Genomic DNA, 24,495 nt, shown 5'->3' with positions numbered 1-24,495 from the left:
TTCCACAAGAGCTGAAGCCAGAGAATCAGGGTAGGAGACTGCAAACAGGGCCTGTACAGGGGGCTCCAGAGCCATGGCCATGAGCAAGGTCCCTGAAGGCTGGGTTTGGTGTATCTGAAGCCACCAGTGCCCTGGAACTTGGAAGTCCCTGAGGATCACTGACTCCTTTGTTCTGAGCTAGTCTCATTCTGGAACCCAGGCTGGCCTTGAACTTGCTGCAATGCCCCTGTCTCATCCTCCAGAGCACTGGGACTGCAGGCTTATATGCCATTGTGCTCGTCCAGCCTGGTGCATTTTGAGAACCCTTCTACCCCCAACCCCTGAAAGCATCAGGCAAGAGCAAACTGAGTGGAGAAGATTGACTGAGTGAAGAAGTAAAAAGGTCTGGAACTCCAAGACATCCCCCTGCATCAGAGGCAGCCTGCCCCATCTCCCCTCCCACCCCTCCCAGTTCTTTCTACACTTTTTGTATCTCTTTTCTTCCCCTCACTTCCCCTTGGCCCCCATTTTTGTTTCATTGTTGCTGCTGTCAGGGACTAAGCCCTGACCCTCCTGCATGTGTATGTGTGTGTGTGTGTGTCTGTGTATGTGTGTCTGTGTGTGTCTCTGTGTGTGTGTGTGTTCATCTCTATATGGTTTTGTTCCCAGTAAGAAAGTGAGCAGTGCACAGGTAGTATTTTGAGTCACCTGAACAGGAATTAAACCACAGAGGACAGGCGGGTGGGGGTGTTTCTTGTTCTTGTTGCATGTGGAGCAATCCACATGGAGAGGAGCCACTGTGGAGGAGACATGATTATAGTATCAGAGAAAGGCCAGCAGGAATGACCCAGCCATGTTTCCCCTGGCCACACTCTTGCCCTTTCTGACAATAGTGTTTAGCACCTAGAGTGCCTACAGAGTCCCTGAGATGAATCTGTCTCTCTGCCCCTTCCCTGGGTGCTCACTTAGCTGTTACTTCCATAGATGTCTGATGGCCACTCTGAGGGTGATTCCAAAGTGGCTGTCATTCTAAGTGGCTAGTCTTTTGACTCTGTCATTGCCTACTTGTCTTGGTCAGACCCTCACTTTTTAAAGGGGTATCTGATGATGGCAGCTTTAGTCCATGCATTGCGTGTGTGCGCATGTGCGCGCGTGTGTGCATGATTTCGTGTGTGTGTGTGTGTGTGTGTGTGCACGCGCGCGCACATGCGTGTGTGCTTGCTTGCATGTGGGCATGCATACACGTTTTATTTTTTTGTGACAGGAGGGTCTTACTGTATATCTCTGGCTATTCTAGAACTCACTATATAGACCAGGCTAGCCCTGTACTCTTAGCAATCAGCCTTCCTCTTCAATGCTGTGACTAAAGGCACGCCACTGCACCTGGTTGGCTAATCTGTGTATTTCTGAGTGTGCCTTTCTTATGAAGAAGTGGTGTCTGCATGGTTGTAGGTACCCCCGGTCTTCTTGGGGGAGGGCTCTGCCTTGTACAAAGGCCAACTTCATCCTCGGGTGCTCTCAGCCCTCAAGCCCTACCTCCATAAAGACTGAGCGAGGTGTGCTCTGGTTTGAACAAGGAGCCATGAGGGAGGCTTAGGGAAGCTTCCATGCTCTCCACAGAGGGGGCCTGTGAGCTGTGCCAGACAAAGAAATGCATAAAACTGTGGGTTTGGGCTGAGCTTGTCTTAACGGATACAGTGCCTGCTGGGTGAGGCTTTTGAGCTAACCTGGGGTATGCTAGAGAGTCTGGGCCTGGAACCTCCCTCCCCAACTTTTCCTGTAAGGCCCCAGGGTGGGACTCAGTTAGGGTGGCTGTCCATCTGTATGGGATAATCTACCTTGGCCACGGCATCTGCCACCTCCCTCCCACAGCTACACAGAAGACACATTTATTTTAATCCATAGGCAGTGGGAAAGGGTCTGTTGCCGCAAAGTCACCCCTGATCCACCAGCCTTGCTGAGCACCCACCTGGCCCCTGGATTTTCCTTGATAATCATTTTGTTCTATCTTGACCCTCTCTCCAGGAGCTGTCTCTATCTTTATTCTAACATGGAGCCCACATCTCAAAAGAGTCTAGTAAGTTATCCTGTCATACAGGCTGGGGATGGCAACCTGGGGCACCCATTCCTATTCACCCCGATCCCTATTCACCCCGACTTCTGATTCTACGCTCACTGCCCTGGAGGGAGATGTCTCTGCACTTCCCCCCACTTTAACAAGGACAATAGCGGTGGACTTGATCATTCACTGTAGTACTGACGTTTGGGAGTCTTGGGTATGGATGAGTCTGCAGAAGCAATAAGGAGAACAAGTTAAAGGTGATTGGTTTTTCTTTCGGCATTTTGTCCACAAAGAGAAATCCGCATGTTGTCAGTCTTATGGAAAGGGCCCCTCCTCTTACAGCCTGAACAAAGCCAACGACAACCTTCCCAGTCTGATGACCACCCGAGTAGTAATTGCCTCTCTTCCTCACAGTCCACCACTGAGCTAGCTGTAAGTACTGCTGCGATCAGGCCACCCACAGCCGAGGGGCTCAAAATAACGCAAGTGCATTTATTTTCTGGGCACTGTGGGTTGGTTGGGCTCACTTGTGCAGCTGCCCTCATAGGACTGGTCACATCATGTCACGTGGCATCCAGGTTCCTTGCAGGGAAGCTCGGGCCTTGCTCCCAGCTCTGGTTGCTTTACAAATTCCATTGAGATCCAGCACAAGCTCATTATACATAGGCAGAAAGGGGCTAAAGTAAAGGAAGCAGAAGCCTATCACCCAAGGACTTAGTGTTGCAACTGCACCCAACATTCAGGCTACTGGACATCCCAAAGGCCCTGGCCAAGGGCCTGGCAGGGCAGTGGGAGGACATAAAGCTTGCTGTGGTATCTACAAGTCAGCCACCCAATAGGGTGTTGAGAGAGACCTCAGTTCAGGACATGTTTTTCCAAGATGGAAGGGGCATCACAGTATTAAAGAATTTGGTAGCTTTGACCTTGCCCTCCCCACCCTCCAGAAAGACTGTTAGAGATGGCCACCTTCTGGCCTGTGGTCTTGGAAGTCAGCAAAGTCAGCATCATGAGACATTGGAGCCTTTACCAAGAAGCCCTAAAGTCCTGAAGCAGAGCCTTATTTGTCTAGAGTCTCCTCCTCAAACTCCCCCCCCCCCCCGCTCCATGACCTGAGCCCTTCTCCTAAGGTCCAGTCTTCTTTCTGTGTCTTAGACTTGCTACTACCTATATGTACGTGTTTGTGTGTGTCTATGTGTGTGTGTCTGTTTGTGTGTGTATGTGTTTTTGTGCGTGCATGTTTATGTTTCACAACTTATGTATTTTTACACATATAAGAGTTTGGCCTTCATGTATGCCTGTGTACTATGTGGGTGTCATGCTCCCCCAGAGACCAGAAGAAGGCATTGGATCCTCTGGAACTTGAACTGTAGATGGTTCTGAGCTCCCAGGTAGGTGCTAGGAATTGAATGCCGACCCTCTGGAAAAGCAGCCAGTGTTCTTAACCCCTGAGCCAGCTTTCCAGTCTCACACTTTTTTAAAGTACTGGATTCAGAAGTCTCTAGTCCGAAGGATTATACAGTTACCAGAAACTTAATTCTAGATCATTCTCACCCCCCACCCCAAAAGAAACCACCGTGCTCTGAGCCCTACCCTAAACAAAACAACTAGTAACCCTCTATCTCTATAAACCTGCCTATTCTTGGCCTTGCCTGTAGAGGAATCAGGCAGTGTGTGGCCATAAGGCTGGCTTTTTTTTTTTTTTAACCTAGTGTGCTGCTGTTTGGGTTCATGGTGTAGTGTGTGTATCTGTCTGTTTATTGCTAGACAGATGTCTACATGTGGAACATCTGTTTCCCATTTCTCTCGGGTCCATATCCTAGCTGAAGGTCTACCCGGAGGAACTGCCAGGGCCACTCCCCAACGCAGTCTCACCATTCTATATCCCCACCAGCAGTGCTAATGAGTTCTGCTCTGTCCTTGCTGGCTCTTGTTGTTGTTGTTGATGATGATGTTATTGTTGCTACTTCATGGCTGTCTTCTTGTTGTTGTTGATGTTGTTGGTTTTGGTTTTTGAGACAGAGTCTCAAAAGCCAGCTTTGGGTGGCCTGGAACTTACTTTGTGGGTCTGGCTGGTCACCAGCCTCTGCCTTTCAAGTAGAGTGCTGGGATTAAAGGTGTGGGCCACCATGTCTGGTCCACAGCTGTTTTTATTTGCATTTCTCGGCGACACTGATTTCATCAGATGCCAAACATCTTCTCATATTTTTACTGGTCATTTGTTTATCTTCCTTTTAAAAAAAAACAACAACAACTCCCCCCAAAAAAGAAAAAACAAAAACCAAACAAACAAAAAACAAAAAAAAACCCCCGAAGCCCTCATTTGTTTCCTTACTTGGTTTTTAAAAAAATAAGTTATTTGCTTTTAAATTTAAGTTTTAAGAATTCCTGATTTTAGATGCAAGACCCTTATTAGATATGTCATTTACATATGTCCTCCTTTTTGGTGGCTTGTCTTTCTGCTCCATAGTGCTGTTCTTTGAAGCACAACTGTGCTTCATTTTGCTCAAGTTCAGGTTATTTATTGTCCCTTTGATGGCTTGTATTTTTGAGATCATATTTAAAGTGACTACCAACAAAGTCCATGTCACAACAATCTGCCGCTAAGATGCTTAAAGGAGTTTGGGTTCTTGCAGATTTTTGTTGGACTGTGAGTCCGTTTTTATATCCCATGTGAGATAAGGAAGGGTCCCTTTTTGTTCTTTTGAGTGCGGGTATCGGTGTTTTAAAAATAATTCTTTACTTATTATATGTATGTGAGTGTACTGTAGCTATCTTCAAGACACACCAGAAGAGGGCACTGGATCCCATTACAGATGGTTGTGAGCCACCATGTAGTTGCTGGGAATTGAACTCAGGACCTCTGGAAGAGCAGTCAGTGTTCTTAACCAATGAGCCATCTTTCCAGCCTGGGGGTATCCAGTTTTACAGCACACTTGTTGGAAACACTTCTTTTATCCATTATATCATCTTATTTTTCCTGTCATTGTTTTTTAAAGACATAAACATGCATATTACACTTATTTTTAATTTAAATTTTCTTTAAATGATTTTATATTATGTGTATATGCAAGTGCTTGCTTGCATGTGTGTGCACCATGTGCATGTCTGGATGCTGAGAGGGACAGGAGATGCCAATGGATCCCCTGGAACTGAATTACCATTATGGCCACCATGTGGGTGATGGGAATTGAACCTGGGTCTTCTAAAAGAGTATCAAGTGCTCTTACTGCTGAGCCAACTCTCCTGCCTCCTAGTTATGTTAAAATATTCATTTTGTTACTGTCTTTTCACTTACTGGAAGCTGAACTATCTAGAAGCATACTTGACTGTTATCATACAGAAGTTAGACTGTGCCTCGGTATCCAACAGTCCAATGTTTGATGTCAGTGGTTGGTCAGCCAAACTTCAAGTGCTGTTGGAGAGACTCTACCGGCGACGTACCTTCAGGGGTCTAGGCAGAGAGAAGCCACCACTTGGTGTAAACAAGCTTTCACAAGTCTCAGGGCTGGGGAAATGACTGTGGTGGGCACATCCCTGGCTCGTCACATTTCTATCTGTAATGACACAAGTCATTCCACCTTTCCTTGGCCCAAGAAAATCACATGGTCACATCAATTGTTAGAGGAATCCAGAGAGCACAATGTCTCCCTGAGGATGGCGGCCAGAAACATGATGGCTCCCTTCTCTCCCTACAGGGCACCGAGTGGAAGTGGCTGATTTGGCCTTTCTGTTGTGCGCCTGAAACTTTAACCATTGTAAGGAAACTCAGTCCTTTTAGAGTAACTTCTGGACTGCACCTTTTTTAAGTACCTGGAACAGGATGAAATGGGGTGCAGCTTCAGACTCTGAAGTTTGGGTCTGCTGCTTGCCAGCTGCCAAGCCTGGAACAAGTTATCTGCCTCTTGGAGCTTTTTGTCTCCTACTCTGTCCTACTTGCAGAAGAATGAGCAGTAATGGATAGGATTGCCCAGTACAATGGGAGCAGATAACACCCACCCAGCCCACTGTACTTCCCTTCTTCCCTGTGGGCACTCAGGGTCCCCAGTGAGCACAGGTTGGACTAAGATTTCAACAGACTGCATTTGCCTAAGGGACAAAAACTGCCCTTGATCTGGCTTCCACCAACTGGACTCAAAACTAACTCATGAAAGCTTTCTTTTTCTCCATGTCAGAAAAGGACCCAGGTCCAATCAAAGCCTCATAAAACCCCAGTGTGCTACTTTGCTTGAGTCACGGGTGTGCCCCTCCCTTTCATTGTCTAAAGGACACAGATACCCACAAGGAGCAATCCACCACCTGTGGGCATTTGGCTGTAACACACCGTGAGCGCTCTGAGTTAGCTGCAGACGCATCCAGCTCACCCGAGCTCTGCCCAACTCTCTGCGCACTGGCCAAAGAGGATGCTTGTTCCCATGGTACAGTGGGGACTTGGAGTGGCAGGAAGTGTCTTCTAGGAAACTGCCCATCAGAGGAGTAGTAAGAGGAAATCTGCTACAGAGGCTGCCTAGAATGAAAGTTCCAGCTCCAGGCTGGACAGGAGGGCTCAGCCGTGCCTCCTGTACTGCATGCAGCAGCCACAGACTCCACTTTCTTCTCTTACTTTGTAGACATGAGGTTGCTGGAAAGAGAAGGAAGGGTCAGTCCTATATTCTCTGGGGTCTGGGGTCTGTCCCCAAATAGCTGGGATGCCCAGGGTTGAACTTCATCCCTGAGAGAGAGAGAGAGAGAGAGAGAGAGAGAGAGAGAGAGAGAGAGACCTCACACGATTCCTCACACAAGGTCCTGGGGATCCTTGTTTNACTTTGTAGACATGAGGTTGCTGGAAAGAGAAGGAAGGGTCAGTCCTATATTCTCTGGGGTCTGGGGTCTGTCCCCAAATAGCTGGGATGCCCAGTGTGTGTGTGTGTGTCAGAGAGAGAGAGAGAGAGAGAGAGAGAGAGAGAGAGAGAGAGAGAGAGAGAGATTGATTCCTCACACAAGGTCCTGGGGATCCTTGTTTCTTAGCCCGATCTTGGTGCTTTCCCTGGCATGTTGGAGCATGGGGTGGGTGTGGCTCCTCACCTCCTCACGCTCCTCTTATTTACACAGTTTGGGTGTTGTTCACACTTGACCAAAGGCAATCCAACAATCAGCTGGGGACACAAGCCCAGCTGCACTGTTCAGAGAGATCCCAGGGCTGTCCTGCTAACCTTTGAAATCTTGATGAATATACAATATACAGATGGATTGATACACAGATCATGGGTACAAAACTAAAGCTGCTAAGGCCAACCATAGAATGTTACTTGAAATTCAGAACCTACATCCCCATAACTTTTAGTCACTGCTTAGAAGCTCAAGGTACACCCATACTTAGTTTAAAAAGTAACACTAGCTAATGCCACAAAGTGTTTAGATGGGCCTTAGTACCTATGGCCCCATAGATACAAAGAAACAGACCAACGGACCACATTGGTAGCAAGTCTCAGCATCTGACTCTGAATTTGGGCAATTTGTGTCCAAAGTTGAAGTTTCCTTGACTACTGCTCATGCACCCTGTCTCTTAGACAGAGGCAGAACCCATCCACTGTGTGCTGCAACTCCAGAATTGACAGTGCTGTACCCACTGTGTGCTGCAACTCTAGAATTGACAGTGCTGTACCCATTGTGTGCTGTAGCTCCAGAACTGGCAGTGCTGTCAGCATGGTTCTATCCACGGTGGCAGGAAAAAGCGCCAAGGGTGGTGAGCTTTAAGTCACACTCTAGATATCGACAGAAGTTATCCTAGCACATGGGGAGTTGGGAAGCCATGGGGTTCCAGTGTGGGACCAGGGTAGAGAGGCTTGTGGACTCTGAAGGACCTAGAGGGAGTGTGAAGAAGCTGTGGAGTCCTGATGCTGCTCGCACAAGCTTGGGAAGAGAAGAGATGTGCTCATGTTCAGTCCTTGGCCAGACACAGGCCCCGACTTGCCTTCTGCTTTGGACGCATGAGCACCGTGTGCCCTTCACTTGGATTCTAACCACGGATTCCCTGTTGGTTGTTCGAACTTAAAGGCTGTGCAAAAAGTGTGTTGTTTTTATAATCTAATTGGGTAGGATCAAGAGGCTATGTGTAGCTCAGATGGCAGGAAAGACATAACGTCATTTTTAAAGTCAATAGACAATATTGCAAAAGAAATGCAAACAAAAGATGGACCTTCAGAAGCATGCGTGGGTCATACTTTCTATGAACAAGGTCTTGGTGGGTGAGTGGTTAACCGAATAAGGATAGGCTATAAATGTCTGAGAGAAATAGGGTCGGCCGAATTCCACTGGGACGTCTGAGAAGGCTCTGTGGAGACAAGGAGCCTTTAGAGTTGTGTTTAGCTTTGTAGCAGGAGGCAAGAGAATATTTTGGCAAAGTATCCCAGTGAGTGATTACAGCGCTGTAAGTTGGGGAGAGCGAGGCCAGAACTGAGTAGGCGGAAGCCCCATGACTCCAGCTAAGGAGTTGAGCTCTGATCATCGAAATGGAAAGAGCCTTGAACTCCTAGGGGGTGCAGTCGCTCTCACAGCCCCGTGGTCCTCGGGCCCCACCACGGACAGCGCACTGCCCCCTCCCCCAGCTCGCTGCATTGCAGACGTGTGAACCTCAGGGCCCCTGAGAGTGGGCTCCCGGCTCCCCCGACGGCGCTGCGCAGCTAGGAGTTGCAGGGAACCAGAGACCGCGGCTGCCCGTCGGGCTGGGAGACGCCCTGCCTGCGGGGTGCATCCAGGCTGGAGGCTCAGGGAGTGGCCGCGAGGACAGGGCGGCGGCTCGGGCCCCACGCGGCCCCACGCGCGCGAGACGCCCTCCAGGCCCGGCCCGACGCCGTCCAGCGCGACGCCACCAAGCTGGGCGCAGTTCCGGCGCAGTCCGCGCGCCGAGCCGCTCCGCGCCCCACACCTGCTTCTGCCCGGCTCCGGGTGACGTACCGCACTTCGATTGGCTCTCGCTGTGCTGGAGGCGGAGCCGGGTGCGGTGAGCTCACCGCCGCGCCCCTCCATTGGCGGTGCGGGCGCACTCGGGCTGTGGCGGGGAGACCGCGGTACCCGGAGCCCAGCGCGGCGTTCCAGCGGCGGCTTGTGGAGTGGAGCGACTCGGGCGGGGCCGGGCGGGGCGGAGAGCTGGGCACGGGCGTCTGGAGGCCGGACGGACCGAGGGTGACTGTGCTCCCACGTCCCAGTGAGTGTGCGCCTGCCTAAGGGGCGAGGGCGGAGGCTGGCGCGCGGGCGGGGGCGTGGGGACAACACGCGTGCTCGCGAGGGCGCGAGCGAGAGTGAAGAAGAAGAGCGTCAGAGAAGCTAGGTGCAGGCACGCGTGATTCTGGGGCGCGTAGGAAGCGAGGCCATTCCGGTTGTGTCTTTACAGGCGCGGCGGTGAGTGCGCGCGTGTTTATGGCGCGAGTGAACCCTGGAGTGTGCGCGGGGACCTGGTGTTGTGGGGGCGTGTTTTGGGGCGAGTGGGGGAGTGAGGTCGCAGCAGCAAGTAGGTTTGAGTACTGCGTGTAGAGACGCGCGTGCTTTGGGAGCGAGTGGGAAGAGTGTGTGGGTGGTCGGGTGAGCGTGGGGAGCCGAGCTGTGTTTCTGGAGCAATCGCTGGTGCGAGGCCCGTGTTTACAGGAGGGCGTGTGTTTGGGTGAGCGTGCGCAGAGCAGGTGTGAGACACGCGGGCTCGTGGGAGACGGAGTGTGTTTACGTGCGCCAGGGAGCGCGCGGGGCCGGGCGTTGGCGCGCGTTTCTGGAGCGCGCGTGTTTATGTGCGACGCGGCGGGGGCGCGCGGGCAGGGGGCGCGCTCCGGCTCCGTTGCTGCGCTGAGCTCCCCCTCTGTCCGCGGGCTCGCGCCCCTTGCCTGGATCCCCGCCCGCGGTGCACGCAAAGAGGGCAGGGAAGGCCGCTTTGTTTTCCTTGCGCCCAAGGCCGGTGGGGAAAGTTGAGAGGCAAGGTGTGGAAGAAGTTGCTGAGAGCTTGGCTTACCTGCAGCCCAGAAGCAAGGGCGAGTGGGCACCTTTTTATTCATGGCCACCCGTTTAGATGCTCAAGGGTGGGTCGCCTTGTTTTTTGATTCTCCGTGGTTTGCACGGTGTTAGAAGTAGCACTTACCATTGTCGAAAACCATAGGCTACTGTAGAACAGCAGGACCCACTTCTGAGTCTTGTGCATTGTCTTCTGGTTTCCCCATCTTACTTGATCCACCGAACCTGAGGTAGCAGTGAGGATAGCAGACCCGGTAAACAACCAAGAAGGAAGGCTCTCCCATCTCAAGAGTGCTACTTATCTCGACTTGGTTAAACTAGGACGTTTCCCCCTCAGGGAAGCCAAACTCACATGTTAGAACTGTTATTCCAGCCAGTTTAAAATGGATAAATAGTAGCTGGACAGAGTTTCCCTCCTGTCTTTGTACACAGAAACTATTACTATGAAATCCGGTAAAGAAAACCACAAAGCAGGTCACAGCACTTTTCCTGGTATGTGCTTATAGGTAAATCATGTTATTTGAAAACCAGAGTTACTAGGTAGCAGATTAGCTTGTGGGTCTTTTTCTTTGTATTGCATTTAGGGGATGATAATCTTTAATGTTTTAGAAAACAGCTTTTGGTTAGTAGTGAAAAAAAAAAGCATTGAAGTTGTGAATGCCTTAGGAACCTCAGTGGGGTCTTGGTTAATTCCACTCTGGACAATCCAGGTGGACATAGATCATTTAAGGAAAGAATTAAAAGGGTCTCATTGTTTAAGGCTTTTAAATCTCAGGCATGCAGCTTCAGACTTTCTCTCAGCCTTCTATTCAGGACTGAGCTGGGTCCTCCTTCCCAGAATAGCCCACACTGCTGCAGTGTAATAGGGTTGGACTGCTTCAGAATTGGTGGATAACAGGTGGAACTGAGAATTCTTTGTTTCCCATGAGCAAATCAAGCTGAAGAATCAGTTGCCAGTGGACGTATCCAACCACGAAGGCGTGAAGCTCTTACTGACAGCTAGGATTCCAGGCTCAGCTCTGAAGCGGCTGGCCCCTGGCAGTTGTGGGACATGTAAATTGGGGGATCTAGAGTTTCCTTTGGAAATCTGTCATAATGACTTCGGGTGTGCCACTCTTTCTCATGAACTTGGAAGTTATAGTACTGTGTGTATAGCCTGCTCCTCCCTTTTTTAAAAAGAATGTTTAAAGAAAATTGAGTACGTTCATACAAAACACAACTTGCCATGCTTCCCAGTAAAAATCAGGGGAGACCATTTTGTTAGGCTTGGCATAGCCCCAAAGGGTGTTTTGGAAGCCTTCATCTTTTCCCAGCCTGATGTACCTGCCTTCCTCCTGCCTTCCCTGCTCCTCACTGATCACTGCGCGCTCTTGTGTCTTTTCATATTTAAAGGGCGTTGCTTTCTCCAGTTTAAAGTGATTTAATGTTTGTGTCCCCTTGATATTTTCAAGAGAGGGAGTCTCAGTCTGGTGCCAGGTCTTCATTATTAAACATTAGCCGAGCATCCCGTCCCGGTGCCCGAGCCCAATATTTGGGAGCTGATTTCAGTTATGTAGTTCTTTGCCAAAAAGCTCCTGGCAGCCGTGCGTGCTGTGGTTTATGTGTGTGTGGCTCACCTTCCAACGAGGGGGGGGGGAAGGGCTTAAGGAAGGCTACGGAGATGTAGATTACACGTGAATCCAGATAAAAATAGATGAAATAAAAGAGGATTAGACAGGAAATTGAAGGCTCAAGAGAGAACACTGGGGAAACTATTGAAATTAATAAACAACGCTATAAAATCTTACGCACTTCCTAGGGGTTGACCATAAACTCTTCTTAAGGCTGTCTAACCATTGTAGACTAAATCAGCCTGTGGATAATTTTATCTTTCTTATTCTTTTAAGATATGTATTTCACATAAGGTCAGACAACCATCACTTAATTTTAAATAATAGTGGGAGAAATCTAGATGATATGTATTAAGTTACATTGATGGTCATGTGTTAATATCAGCCACATTTAGGAAGTGCTTATTAGTGTACTAGATGACACATATGGGTATTGTCACCTTGTGTCATGGGGGTCTTGGTGCTTAGGTCTGCAGAGATCTGTATGAACAGGCTCACCCTCAGCAAAGCATCCGAAAGCCCAGAGCCAGATGACTTCTTGCTGTCGTTCCCCCCCACCCCGCTCTTACACGTGGGTTGCCACACAGTAGGCATCTCTGCTGCTCTTACATTTGAGCTACCACACAGTATGCAGACAAGATGCTTTTGCCATCTGAAAAGTCACTCTTTAAAACTGACAAGATAGCTTATAAATAGTGGCCTTCAAAAAAAAATGCAGGCGTGGAAGGGGTTAAGTTCTATGCTCTTTCTTGACGTTTCATTTTTAGAGAAGTCCTTCTTATGGATTAACCAAAGTTTTGGCAGTATGGTATCTTTTCTTTGTTTAATTTTGCATTGTTGTCTAAGACAAGCATAGTGGACATACCATGTGGAGAGATGGCCCCACCTGTTCTGAAGCATCTACTGTATACAATGTTTCAAGCAACTTGTAACTGATAAGAACTAAGTTGTAGAAAGTAAATTACAGGAAGAGCAGATGTTTATAGTAACTAAACTGCTGGTAGGCTTAACATTTTTTGTATTGTGGGAAGCAAGTGTAAATATATAGGGTTTTCCATTTAAACTAAGACTTGTTAACTTCTTTGTTAACAACCGTGTCCTCTGTCCGGTTTTTCCCACCCCCGTTACTACCACCATCCTGGTCTGTGACTTGCTGTTGAATAGGGATCTAGTATTACAGTCACGCCAGAAGCTTCCACATGTCAACTCTGCATGTTAAATTCTGTCCCGAGTATTCTCCAAGCTTGGCTCAGGCCCTCCTCACTGGCTTGACCTTTTCCAGCATCTGGATTAGAGAAGTGGCTGGTGACTGTGTGAGGGGTGGCTACAGCTCCCTTCCCTGGCTCTCCCTGGCATGATAGGGTTTAGGTGGTGAAGCTTGACGCCAACCAATAAAGATACTGTTCAGCCTTACGCTCCTCAGCAAACAGTGCCAAGATCTTGAAGTGAAAATATTCTTTAAGCTTGAAACCAACATGATCCTATTTATACATTAGGTCTGGTCTTGTCTCTTGGCAGTCTAGACACAGACGTCACATGATCCCACTGAGGTCGGTTCAAGGTCTCCACTGGATGTGAGTCCTTCTTAAGTGGTCTTGAGGAGGCCCTAAAAACCTGGACACTGTACCCATGGAGAGTGGCTTAGGTCAGACATGTGGATCATCTTCCCAGGTTTCTTAGGGTTGGCGGGGGAGCTTGCTGTCCAGGAATGTGTATAGGCGACAGCTGTCTCGTGTCATATCATACAGTAAGATGGGTACTGCGGTTGTATCTTCACTTTGCCACTAGTTAAGGGACTGCCTTGTATCCCCGCCCCCCCCCCATCTCCATCCCTTACCTAGCTAGCTCCCAAAGCTGTAAGTGGTTCAAGAAGTCCGTTTGGTGGGTCAGCATCACCAATGTTTAAAATCAAAGCTCGGTGCACATGGGTAGTGCCTTTGCTTCAGGTATCTGTGTGTCTGCCTGCTTGCCTGCCTGCCTGCCTGCCTGCCTGCCTGCCTGCCTCGGGGCTTCTGTTGCTGTCGGCCAAGGTAAGAAAGAGTCGGAAGATGGTAGTTCCTAGACCACCTTTTCAGGTCTGGTGTTGTGTTGTGATTCTGCTGTGGGATGTGTCTTTGTGCCACAGTATTTGGCTGTAACTCGAGGCTTGAAGAGTTAAGATTCTTCGAGACATAAATTTGATGACAGATGGTCTGCAGCTAGGCCAGAGCACAGTCTGCCTTTGCCATCTTTTTGACTTCTGTGGATAATGAGCATCAAGTTGTGCTCTGCATAAGCATGGCAGCTTGTTCCTGCCAGAATTTATCCGGTTTTCTAGAGAAAATTATAGCAACGTAAGGGTAGTACTAAAATATGGTTAGTAATAGGGAATATTTTTACTTATAAGTGAAAAATAGAACTTCCCTGGTATTTAGCAAAAAGACCATCATTTTACAGTCTCCTCACACCTTTTTTTTTTTAATTAAACAAATTAAACTTTATGTGTATAAATGTTTTGCCTGCATGCATGATGTATATGTAGGCCCAGTGCCCAGTAGAAGCTAAAAGGCATCAGGTCCCATAGGATTGGAGTTCCAGCCAGTCATGAGTTGCCCGCAGCTGGGAATCTAACCTGGGTCCTCTGGAAGAGCAGCCAGGGCTCTTAACTGATTAGCTATCACTTCAACCCTTTCTTTTAAAATTAAAAGAAGGAACCTGTAAGGAGAGTCTGCTGTTGTATATGGGGGAGCGTCCCTGCCTGTTGTGACGCAGGCGTAGAACATTATGAAGTCAGTTCTCTCGACCAGTTTTTATGTGGTTTCTAGGGATGGAGCTGGGATCTCCAGGTTTGCAGGGAAAACACCTTTCCTCACAGAGCCATCCCACGGCCCCACCACACGTCTTTCTTTCAGCTGCAAATGACAAAACTAACTCTCTTAAACCAGATTCTATGGAAAGGAAGTCCCTGAGTCATAGTGAGAACAGGTTTGGCATTTTCTTCAGGGACACTGGTTCTGGATACCCAAGTGACGTCATAAGGAGTCTGTCTGCTTCTCTTGGCACTTTAGTCTCAGGCAGGTATCCCTGAAGCGCCTGCTGCTCAGAGCACCGGTTTTACACCTTCCAGTTTAGCAAACTTGTCTGGGAAGACAGACTGACCTTTGCATTTCTCGAAATGTCCCTTATTAGCACAGATGAGCCACTTTCTGGATTCTGGCCCAGCTGGAATCAAGCGTCCGGCCTTTGTCCACTAGCCCCCGGAGTCAAGTGCCACTAGCCCCTTAAGTACAGGGCAAGAGTAGTTTTCAGTCTGGGCTGCTGGAACATCAGATCCTCGGCAGGCAGTTTATGAACGTAGTGGTTTCCACAGTTCTGGAAGCTGAAAGGCCCAGGTCGGGGTGCTGTTGCCAGCCGTCCATGTCCTTGTGTTACAGAAGAACAGGATGGTTCCCTGGGATCCCTTTAAAGGGCAGTAGTCCTGCTCAACCATGACCTGACCCCCACCAGAGACCCCTGTCTCCTCAGGTTACAGAATTTGGATGTGTGGCTTTGAAGACAGCTCAGAAACAGTGTGTCCCCAGAGATGTGGTCCCAGGAAGGGAGGTCAGGTGGGTACACTGTGTGGGAACTGATACTTGTGATCCTTACACCAAATTGTCACTCAGAAACCACAGAAACTCAGCAGTAAAGCCCCGTTCTGTGTTCTCGCTCCTGTCCCATTTTAAATGAGGAGACACCACAACTCATTGCCATTTATTATCGACTCCCCAGTGGTTGCTGACCAATGGTCCTGAGGACTGTTTTCAGAAAATACAATTTGGTTTCTTAACGTCACACACTTGTGGTTTGGACTCCCCAACAAAGATTGTATTCAAGTATCTTGCCGTCCTTTCTCGTGAAAGAAGCCATTGATTGTAAGCTGGCCAGAATCAATGCTCTTGGCTTTTGAATGTGCGAAAGGTGTTTCAGTTCCTACTGTAAAAGACCAGGGAGAGCAGGCCGTGATAAAACCCCATCCTCAAGGCAGTCTAGAGAGAATTGGGGCAGCCAGCGAGCAGCAGGAGCAGAAGCGTGTGTGTGTGTGTGTGTGTGTGTGTGTGTGTGTGTGTGTGTGTGTGTGCGCGCGCGCGCACACGCGCGCACGCAGGCGTGCATGCGTGTGCGTGTGTGCACTCATGCCTCCTGGTGCAAGCATGGAGCAGAGAGACTGATCTGCAGGGCATGACTGGTTTCTAATTTCAAACCCTACCCCCAGTTGCTGCACTTCCTGCAACAAGGCTGTACCATCTAGAGCCCCCAAAGGGAACCAAGTGTTTAAAATCTATGACTACATGAGACTTTTTTTGTTTTAAAGCTTATAGACCTGTCAATACTTCACACTTTAAACAGTGGTAGGCCCCTGGGCTAGCCGGACAGCAAAACCCTTTAAACCTGCAATAAATAGTTTACATTTGCAGGGGAAACAAGCAACAGAAACACTGCCCGACCAGGCACTGTATAGGATCAAGCACTGAACTGTGTAGCTTACAGCTTACAGCAGCATGTCACCTACACTGACAGTGTGTTCCTAAGCCAGGGAGAGAGTGAACCTCACATCATAAAACAGCGGTGCTTGGGCCAAACATTTACAGTTTAGAAATGGGAACAGTTTTGGGTGAGGATTCTTGTACAGAACTCAAAATGATGCTCTAAAATTAGGAAAAACCTCGTACCCTCCCCCCCTTTTTTTAAAGATTTATTTTATGTATGTGAGTACACTGTCACTGTCTTGAGACACACCAGAAGATAGCATCAGATCCCATTACAGGTGGTTATGAGCCACCATAAAGGGTCTTATTAGTACCTATGGAAGACATTTCTTTCAGTGTGTGTGTGTGTGTGTGTGTGTGTGTATGTGTGTGTGCGTGTATGCGCGCACGCACACGAGCACTGTGCCTGTGTATTTCTGTGTGTTGTGTGTGTCTAGGCATAAGTTGTGCCAGTGAGTGCATTGCCTAAAGAGGCCACAAGCACCCAGCGGGTGATTGTGAGCTGCCCAGTGGGGTCCTGGGAACCAAACCTTTATCTTCTGAAAGAGCAGTAGCTCTCAGCCAGTGAGCCATGCCTCCAGTCCCTCTTCAGATCTTGACACTAGGGACGGCCATGCCTGTAGGCAGATGACAGGTCGTGATCCTGAAGTCGGCGGCCTCTGCTTCTCCTGGTCTGCCGAGGGAAGTCAAGGACCTCCTCCTGCCCTTGTAGCACTGGGTGCCGGGTTCTGTGTGTGCTTGAGCTGAGCAGTGAGCAGTTTCCTTTCTTGGGTCTTGATTTACCTCATCTAATGTGTCACTTGTGTGCATATTCACCCACCGCCTCAAACAGGATTGCCACCCAGTAAGCAAGGGAACTAAATGGACTCCAGGGGAGTAGAGCGGACAGAGAGGGGAAAGGAGGGAGAAAGGGCCTGGGATGTAAGGGCTGCAGTAGAGGCTCTCCACAGCTGGTCTCCATGGCTGCCTGAGGTCATCATTGACCTTCTGTTCTTTTTTCCCTTTTTTAAAGATTTATTTATTTATTTGAGTACACACCAGAAAGGGCATCGGATTTCATTACAGATGGTTGTGAGCCACCATGTGGTTGCTGGAAATTGAGCTCAGGACCTCTGGAAGAACAGTCAGTGCTCTTAACTGCTGAGCCATTCCCTTGGTTCATTGTTTAACTGTTTCGCACACCTTTAGAACTGTTCTCTGAATGGAGTGGTTCAGGAAGTCCGCTCTGGGCACTTGGATGACGGTAGCAGGCTAGGGCTGCCTGACACGTGCTTGGAGTCAAGCTTTGCACCGCTCTAGTGGACGCTGGCTGCTTTGGCTCTTCTTCCTCACCCAGAAGGCCAGGCCCCGCCCCAGTCAGGTTCAGACCTGGCCTAGGGTGTGAGTGCTAGCTAGCTAAGTACCACAGTCTCCACATGGAGTGAGTAGTGTGCAGATGTGGATTTTTCCTTGTTCCGGTGCAGCAGATGGAGCCCAGGACAAAACAACCATCTTGGAAAGATACTGAGGACCAAGCACTTCCTAAAACTGTTTGTTCTTTACAAAATCTCTCAAGAACCACACTGAATTTAACAAAATGTGTATCCCTTTATCAGAAAGACCTGTGCTGTGATGGATTATAAAATACTGTCTTTACGTCTTTTATCTGTTGAGACTTACATGTGATCTGGCTACCAATTTAGGGATTATGGCTGTTTATTTCTAAATTATTTTTAATTGATTCATCTAAAAGGTACTTTGCCTATATTTACCCCAGAGTTTATAGCATTGCAAAAAAAAAAAAAAAAAGTACGGTTATTAAATGTCCAAGTTGTGGGATATAAGTATGCCATCAAAGAACTCTGCTGTAAAAACTGAAAGGCTCAGCTGGTGCGTGTCTTTAATCTCGGCGCTTGTGAGGCAGAGATGGGGGGAGTCTCTGTGAGTTCAAGGTCAGACTGACTGCCACAGCTACACAGTAAGACCCCGTCCTAAAAATAAAGAAAGATACTCGCTTTTGAATTACCTTGAACTTCGGCATTCTCACAAGTTAGCAAGTCATCAGAGTGTGTCTGTGCAGGTAGCACCCCACAGTCATCTCTGAGAGCCAAGGTTTGCCAACTGCAGGCCCACAAGAGCGCATAGAGATTGAGCCTGGAACCCGCAGGGGAATTCTTCCAATCAGTGTGTGGCATGCATGGTTTCTCAGATGCTGGAAATCACCAGGAACGGGGGACTAAGAGTATCTATCCTCTGTGAGTAGAAGTCCTAACTGGAAGTAGCCAGAGTTCTTGACTCCTTTTTCCAGGTGCCCTACCAAACAGCTTTTCTTTTGTTACTAAGTTTCCACCTCTGCCTTCTGCAGCCTCCTTCCTAACCTTGCAGGGCACGGCTTCTAAGGGCAAACACTAAAGATAATAGCATAGGCTTGGCGAGATGTCTTGTTTGTTTCAGAAGCCCGGTCTTTAATATCTCCTCAGTGGGATAGATAAAAGATAGCCGTGCCAGATGAAGGACAGGAAGTGGGAGGGGCATATGTGGCATGCTTGCCTGTAACCCCTGCATCTGGAGGTAGAGACAGAAGGATTAGGAGGTGATGGGCGTTCTTGGCTAAATAGTGAGTTTGAGGTACATGACAGCCAGGATCAAATAAATAAAACAAAAGCAAGAAATTGGTTTTAATAACTTGGTTAGAGAACACAAACCACCACAGAAATGGCCGCAGCTTGTTACTGCTGGTCACATCTTACCTTTCAGATGGGTGAAATCACTTATTTGCCAGATATTTCTCAGTGTGTATTTCTTCCCCCCCCCCCTTTTTTTCTTTTTTAAGTCAGAGTCTTTACATAGCCCTGGCACTTACTGTGTAAACCAGGCTGGCCTTAACCTCACAGGGATCCATCTGCTTCTGCCTCCCCAGCACTGAGACTAAAGGTGTGTGCCACCACGCCCAGCTCTGCGTGTCTCTGTATGCTGAGGGACTGTGTTGGGGGGTGGGGATATAACCTGGTGGCCTATGTTTTGTGTATCAGACTACATTCTCTTCAGCCAGAGTCTGTGTTCTCATGTTTTAGACCCTTGTTGGTTAACAAAGCATGAGTTGTCTTGGTTGTCACAGCTCTATAGCCCTAGTTCAGGTACAGTGTGAGTTTCTTCCTGCCCCTCCTCCCCCAAGGATTTTAAGTGGCTTTCAATAACACTGATAACTGTGGAACAACAGCCATCTTCTCTTCAGTACCCTGTTCATGCCTCTGACAGTCCTGTCGGCTTTGTTTCTCAGTACTCAAGTGTTAGGAGTTTTGCTCTGAATTTCCTTCGTATATACCAGTTAGCTTTCCTTCCACCCTCGTGTCTTCCTGTCTGCCCTCCAAGTCCCAGGCTAGCACTCCGGCTTTGGTGTAATCTGCTCCCCCTGTGACTGTCTGATGTCTCCTTTTCTGTTTATCATATTTCTTTTATTAACATATACTATACTCCTTGTCTGAAATTATGGGCTTCATTGTGTATTGCATTTTCTCAGTGACCTGTAATCATTGTGGCCACCCGTAGATTTGGCTACCTTTTGGAAAGTTCACATACTTAAAGAGGCACTGAATGAAGCGGGCACTGACCATCTAATCCTTGGCCGGAGCCCTGTTCTCAGTTCTAATTCGCTGCCTTGACTCTCAGGTGGATCCGTCCTTTAGTGACAGCAAGGTCAGTTCTTGCAGTACCTTGGGGCTCTTTCCTACTTAATGCTCTGCAGGGACAGCCAGCTCCACGGGCACCCCATGAAACCTTGGAGGGAAGGATCCCTAGAGAATAAGCTTGCTGCTGCTCCTCATGCGCCTCTGGCTCTCATATTGGACAACCGCAGGTAGGAGAGAATGGGGGAGAATTGTACAGTTAGCGCTGCTCCTCTGTGCTGCCACGCCAGCCAGTCGGCTTTGTTCGGCAGCCTCCCAGAAGTCTTTGGGCATTGCTAAGACTCTCGTAGTCTTTGGGCATTCCTAAAACTCTCATTCAGAGTTGTGTGGAACAAGACACAGAGGAGAAACTGCAGTGCCAAAGCCGCGCAGATGGAAGCAGGTGGGGGAGAAACCCTCACTAGCACAGGACTTCCAGAGCTCTGGTCGGTAGAGTTGGAGGGCTTTTCAAAAGTGGAGTGTGGCAGGCTTTTTCCTAAGGCTAAATTTAGCAGTTGCTTTGGAAAATCGGAGTGGTACAGTGTGTGCCTTATCATGGTCCGGCCTTCCCCTTCCCTTCGCACTTGGACATCTTACATGGCTTGTCAAGGAGAAGCACCCTAATGGACTTGGGTGGCCCCGTGTATTCTGGGAAGGAATGAAGTGACTTCACTTTCCCCATCTTTCCGAGCTTCCTGAAACATTTAGGAGTCTTCCTAAGCAGTAATTACAGTTCTTTACAGAAATAGTCACGGCCATACCTCTCCTGCCTGGTCGGCCCTTGCTGCCACCGAAGCCAAAGGCTGTAAATGGAACGAGAGACGGCTTCTCGTCCCCCGTCCAAATAGCAACAGGAGGCACATGTGCACTTGAGACACAAATAGCGTGTTTTAAAATAGCAGATGGTATTTGATGGTTGCCCCTTCATTCATTTACCTGCCAAGGCAAACTTTCTCCCCCTCTGGCAACAAGACTCCAAGTGGCTCAGCGCCGCACAACACGCCTCTCTGCCTGGGCCTCACATCTGCACACATCCATGCCCAAGCATGTGTCTGAGGTGGTCCTAGGAAAATATTTCTTTTGTTTCACATCATTAGAAGTTTGTGTTCCCACAGCAGCTTTACCTGATGGACTTGTTTAACACTTTGGTAACTAATCATGGGCACTGCCTTGGGTGCGGGTGAGCTCCGTGCTGGTCGTTTGCAGAGCCCATTTCCCAAGTGAAAAGGGGGGCACCTGACAGTTAGGGGTCAGTGATATTTTTAGTGTGCAGCGCCAGCGGCTGCAGAAAAGTGACATTGCTCTGCTAGGAAATTCCAGCTTGTGTCTGCGAGGACGTCACATGGTTGGGTCTTGCTTCCAGGCCTTTGGGCCAGCACTGTGTAATGACATCATCTCTTTACCTGAGCTTGGGAAAAAAAAAAAAAAGGGCAGGAAAACACAGCATTTTTTTCATCTGCCTTCCAAGTCTGCTCCACTGTGTTTTGACCATTTCATCCAATCCCTCTCCGCCCGCTGAAGGAAGCAGTAAGAGCTGCTGGTTGGCGCATAGATCCACTGTGGCAGTGAAATCTGCTGAGTCCTTGGCCCGTCGGTAAATGACCTCATCAATAACTTGGCTCCCAGGTGCTTACATTAGAAAAGAGTAGTCCTTCTACCGAACTCTCGCTCCGCCTGTGCCAGAGCCCTGCGTCCTGAAAGCCCGCAGTCTTGCCAGTAGTGGGATGGCGTATAGGAAAGTGTGTACTGTTTGCTGAGTTTTTCTCTTAAGACAGAGGGCAGGACCGGGAAGGGCAGCTGGGTTCAGTGGAAAGAACAACACTTTGGATTCTAGCCTGTGTTGTGATCTCTGTCCTAATCTTCAACACAGCCTGAGCTTGGCTAAATAAGCCTCAGCTCTCTCCTCTCTAAGTGAAGAGGGAAACCCTTCCATTTTTGGGTAGATGGGACTTAGAAGGGAGGTGTCCCTTAGCAGCTCAGCAGCCTCATTATTGCCCCTAACGTGCTGGCTGAGCTGACGGAGCATCAGAAGTTCACAGGTGGACTGGGAAAAGGGCGACATTAGCTAAGGCCCAGAGGCATGGAAAATTCCTCCTGTGTTTGGAGGACAGTGAATTGAGGGGGGGAAGGGAAGCACCAGAAGAGACGAGTGAGCTGAACAGTTGCTGAAAAGTGTGCTACAGTATAACAAAGGGTTTAATTTCAGAGTACAGGTTCCAGGAGAAGGATTTAACTTAAACATTTTTTTTTTTTTTAGATAAATTTTGAGTATTTTGCCTTCATGTAAGTGCGTCATGTGCATGCAATACCTGTGATGGCCAGAAGAGGGCTCTATATCTGTTGAACACCAGCTCAGACAGCATGGTTAGCCAGAGGGATGTGGGTCAGTGACCAACCTAAAGCTGGTTCACACTCACACACTTTGTGGATAAAGCAAGCTCTAGCCACTTTGGTTTTTCCCTTAGCCCTTTTATACCCCCTAAGACAAAATTCTCTATGTAAGACAAGGATTGCCTCATAGCCACGTTACATATTCTCTAAAAACAATCACCACAAAATCACATATTCTTCAAAAACATTAAAATTATTACACAGGAGGAGAATTACAACAGGATTATGGCGTATGTGTTGTTCTTTCGAAACTCATACCTAAATACACATTTCCCGTCTGTCTTTCTCTGCACGAGTTCATTGTAACCCCAAAGCAATAATTCTTTTGCCATTTATTAACCAAGTTTAAGCAAGGCAGTCTATAGTAGCGAGTTTTTCCCTGCTCTTAGCTGATGACAGTTTGAATTTACCAAGAAACAGGTCATCTATCTTACATCTTGTTTTTGACATCTTGTTCAGCTAAACTGGCTAATCACCTGTTCTCTATTCTCATACTCAGAAATATTTATTCTTTATTCATAACCCTATCATTTCATGGTGCTCACTGAAACCTGTGATTACATCCCTAGATCACAAGATCCAGGAACTCAGGCCCAATCTGGAATGAAGTATTTCCTTTGATCATTAACTTGTTCCTTTCTCTTCCGAGTACAATTACAAGCTTGTAAGGCATGAAAGCTCACTGCAGGCCTTCTCTAACCTCTGCAGCCCTCGCTGTTCTACAGGGAGGAGGGGCACGTTCTGCTCTTCACTCTAATAACTATATCTCTCTGGAAGAACAACCTAAGCCATCTTCTTAAACTTTTTGTCAACTACCCTAAAACGATTTAAGCCAGGAATTCATCTAAACAGCATCATATCAAGAAAGTTCATCTTCATCTTGATCTACAGGAAAATTGCCCAAGAGAGTGGGCTGTCTCTCAGGAAGACACCAGACTATGGGCAATGAGGGTCTCCTCACACTCAATCCCACCAGGCCAGATTCAAGAGGCAGATAGCAAGGACAGACGTGAAAAGGCACAGCAACTGCAAGATAAGCCCCTGGGGCTGTGCCTCTCCAAGCTACATCCATTGCAACTGTGCAAAACAGTGTACTATCTCCAGGAAGCTCACCCGCCCATTGTAGTCTCTCCTGCATGGCATCTGCCACAGATCTCTGGAACTGGGGTTCCTCATGGTTCTGAGCCATTGAGTGGGTGCTGGGAACTAAACGTGGATCCTCTGCAAGAGCAACAAGTACTCTTAATGGCTGAGCCAGTTTTTATGTGCACGGGTATTCTGTCTGCATATATGCTTACAAATCACTCGTATCTGATGCCTAGTGAGACCAGAGAAGGGGCTGAGTCCCCTGAGACTCGCGGTACAGACAGCTGTGAGCTGCCATGTGTGTGCTGAGACCTGAAACCCAGGTCCTCTGGAAGAGCAGCTAGTGCTCGTAACCACTGAGCCATCTCTCCAGTTCCGGGCCCTGATATTTTAAATCACTGGATCTCATGTCAGAAACCATTCAGTATTGCCATGAAAACCCGAGTTCTAAAGCTTAAAATAGGATGTGCGACATCAGGAGCAAGCAGCAGTGCAGCAGGCTCAGGGTCTTTTTTGGCGCAGCCTCCCTCTCACTGATAGCAGATGCTCAAGCCCCTGGATGTCTCCACCTTCCAGCCGCAGATTCCATGTTTTCTAAACTTAGAACATTCTGTGGGTGTCTGATTTCTTGAAAATTTTTCTTTCAGCCTTTGGTACAGCTCAGGAACTTTAAAGATTCAGGAATAGTTTCAGTGAATATTTCCAGTGAATCCCTTTGAAAGTTAAGAATTCCTATCAGAGAGACAGAGAAGTCCCCTGATTGGCTGTGTGGTGCTTTGCATGATGGGAAAGGCTGGCATCAGGTAGGTCAAGCCCTAACTACCTGTTCTTGTCTGTTGTTTTATGCTTTTCTGAGAGTGGATCTTTCTGTGTAGATCTAGCTGACCTGGAACTTAGCATGTAGGACAGGTTGGATTTGAACTCAGATCTGCCTGCCTCTGCCACCTGAGCGCTGAGTTCAAAGGTGGTGCTACCACATGCACTTCGACAAGCCGTTCTTGATTCTTGGGCAGTGATTGGTTATGTGGTGTTTTCTTTCTGATCTTTGTAACCACCAGTTATCCATGACAATGAGTGATTTCCTTCATACTTACATTTTTCAGTACTGTTAGAAATTTAGGAGCGAGCCGGGCGTGGTGGCGTACGCCTTTAATCCCAGCACTCGGGAGGCAGAGGCAGGCAGATTTCTGAGTTCGAGGCCAGCCTGGTCTACAAAGTGAGTTCCAGGACAGCCAGGACTA

The 24,495-nt window shown here is 48.3% G+C and overlaps 1 protein-coding gene across 13 annotated transcripts in view; it reads left to right on the top strand.

The window, feature by feature from the left end:
* Nucleotides 1–24,495, top strand: part of LOC110323791 (calmodulin-binding transcription activator 1) — a 229,194-nt gene that overhangs the window by 172,473 nt on the left and 32,226 nt on the right. For 2 of the 13 annotated variants that reach the window (XM_021201165.2, XM_021201162.2), the window contains exon 1: nucleotides 9,130–9,224. The exons of 9 other annotated variants lie outside the window; for them this stretch is intronic. Coding sequence is in view for 1 of the 4 variants with exons in the window: in XM_029539867.1 (XP_029395727.1) it covers nucleotides 19,935–19,968 (34 nt within the window). In the remaining 3 variants the exon portion in view is untranslated. Of the gene's footprint in view, nucleotides 1–9,129; nucleotides 9,225–9,291; nucleotides 9,419–19,821; nucleotides 19,969–24,495 lie in introns of those variants that run through there. 2 more of the 13 variants (XM_029539868.1, XM_029539867.1) reach the window with 2 other exon arrangements.

Source organism: Mus pahari, chromosome 6, assembly GCF_900095145.1.
Source record: "Mus pahari chromosome 6, PAHARI_EIJ_v1.1, whole genome shotgun sequence".
NCBI lineage: Eukaryota > Metazoa > Chordata > Mammalia > Rodentia > Muridae > Mus > Mus pahari.
This window is presented reverse-complemented; position numbering and strand designations above follow the sequence as displayed.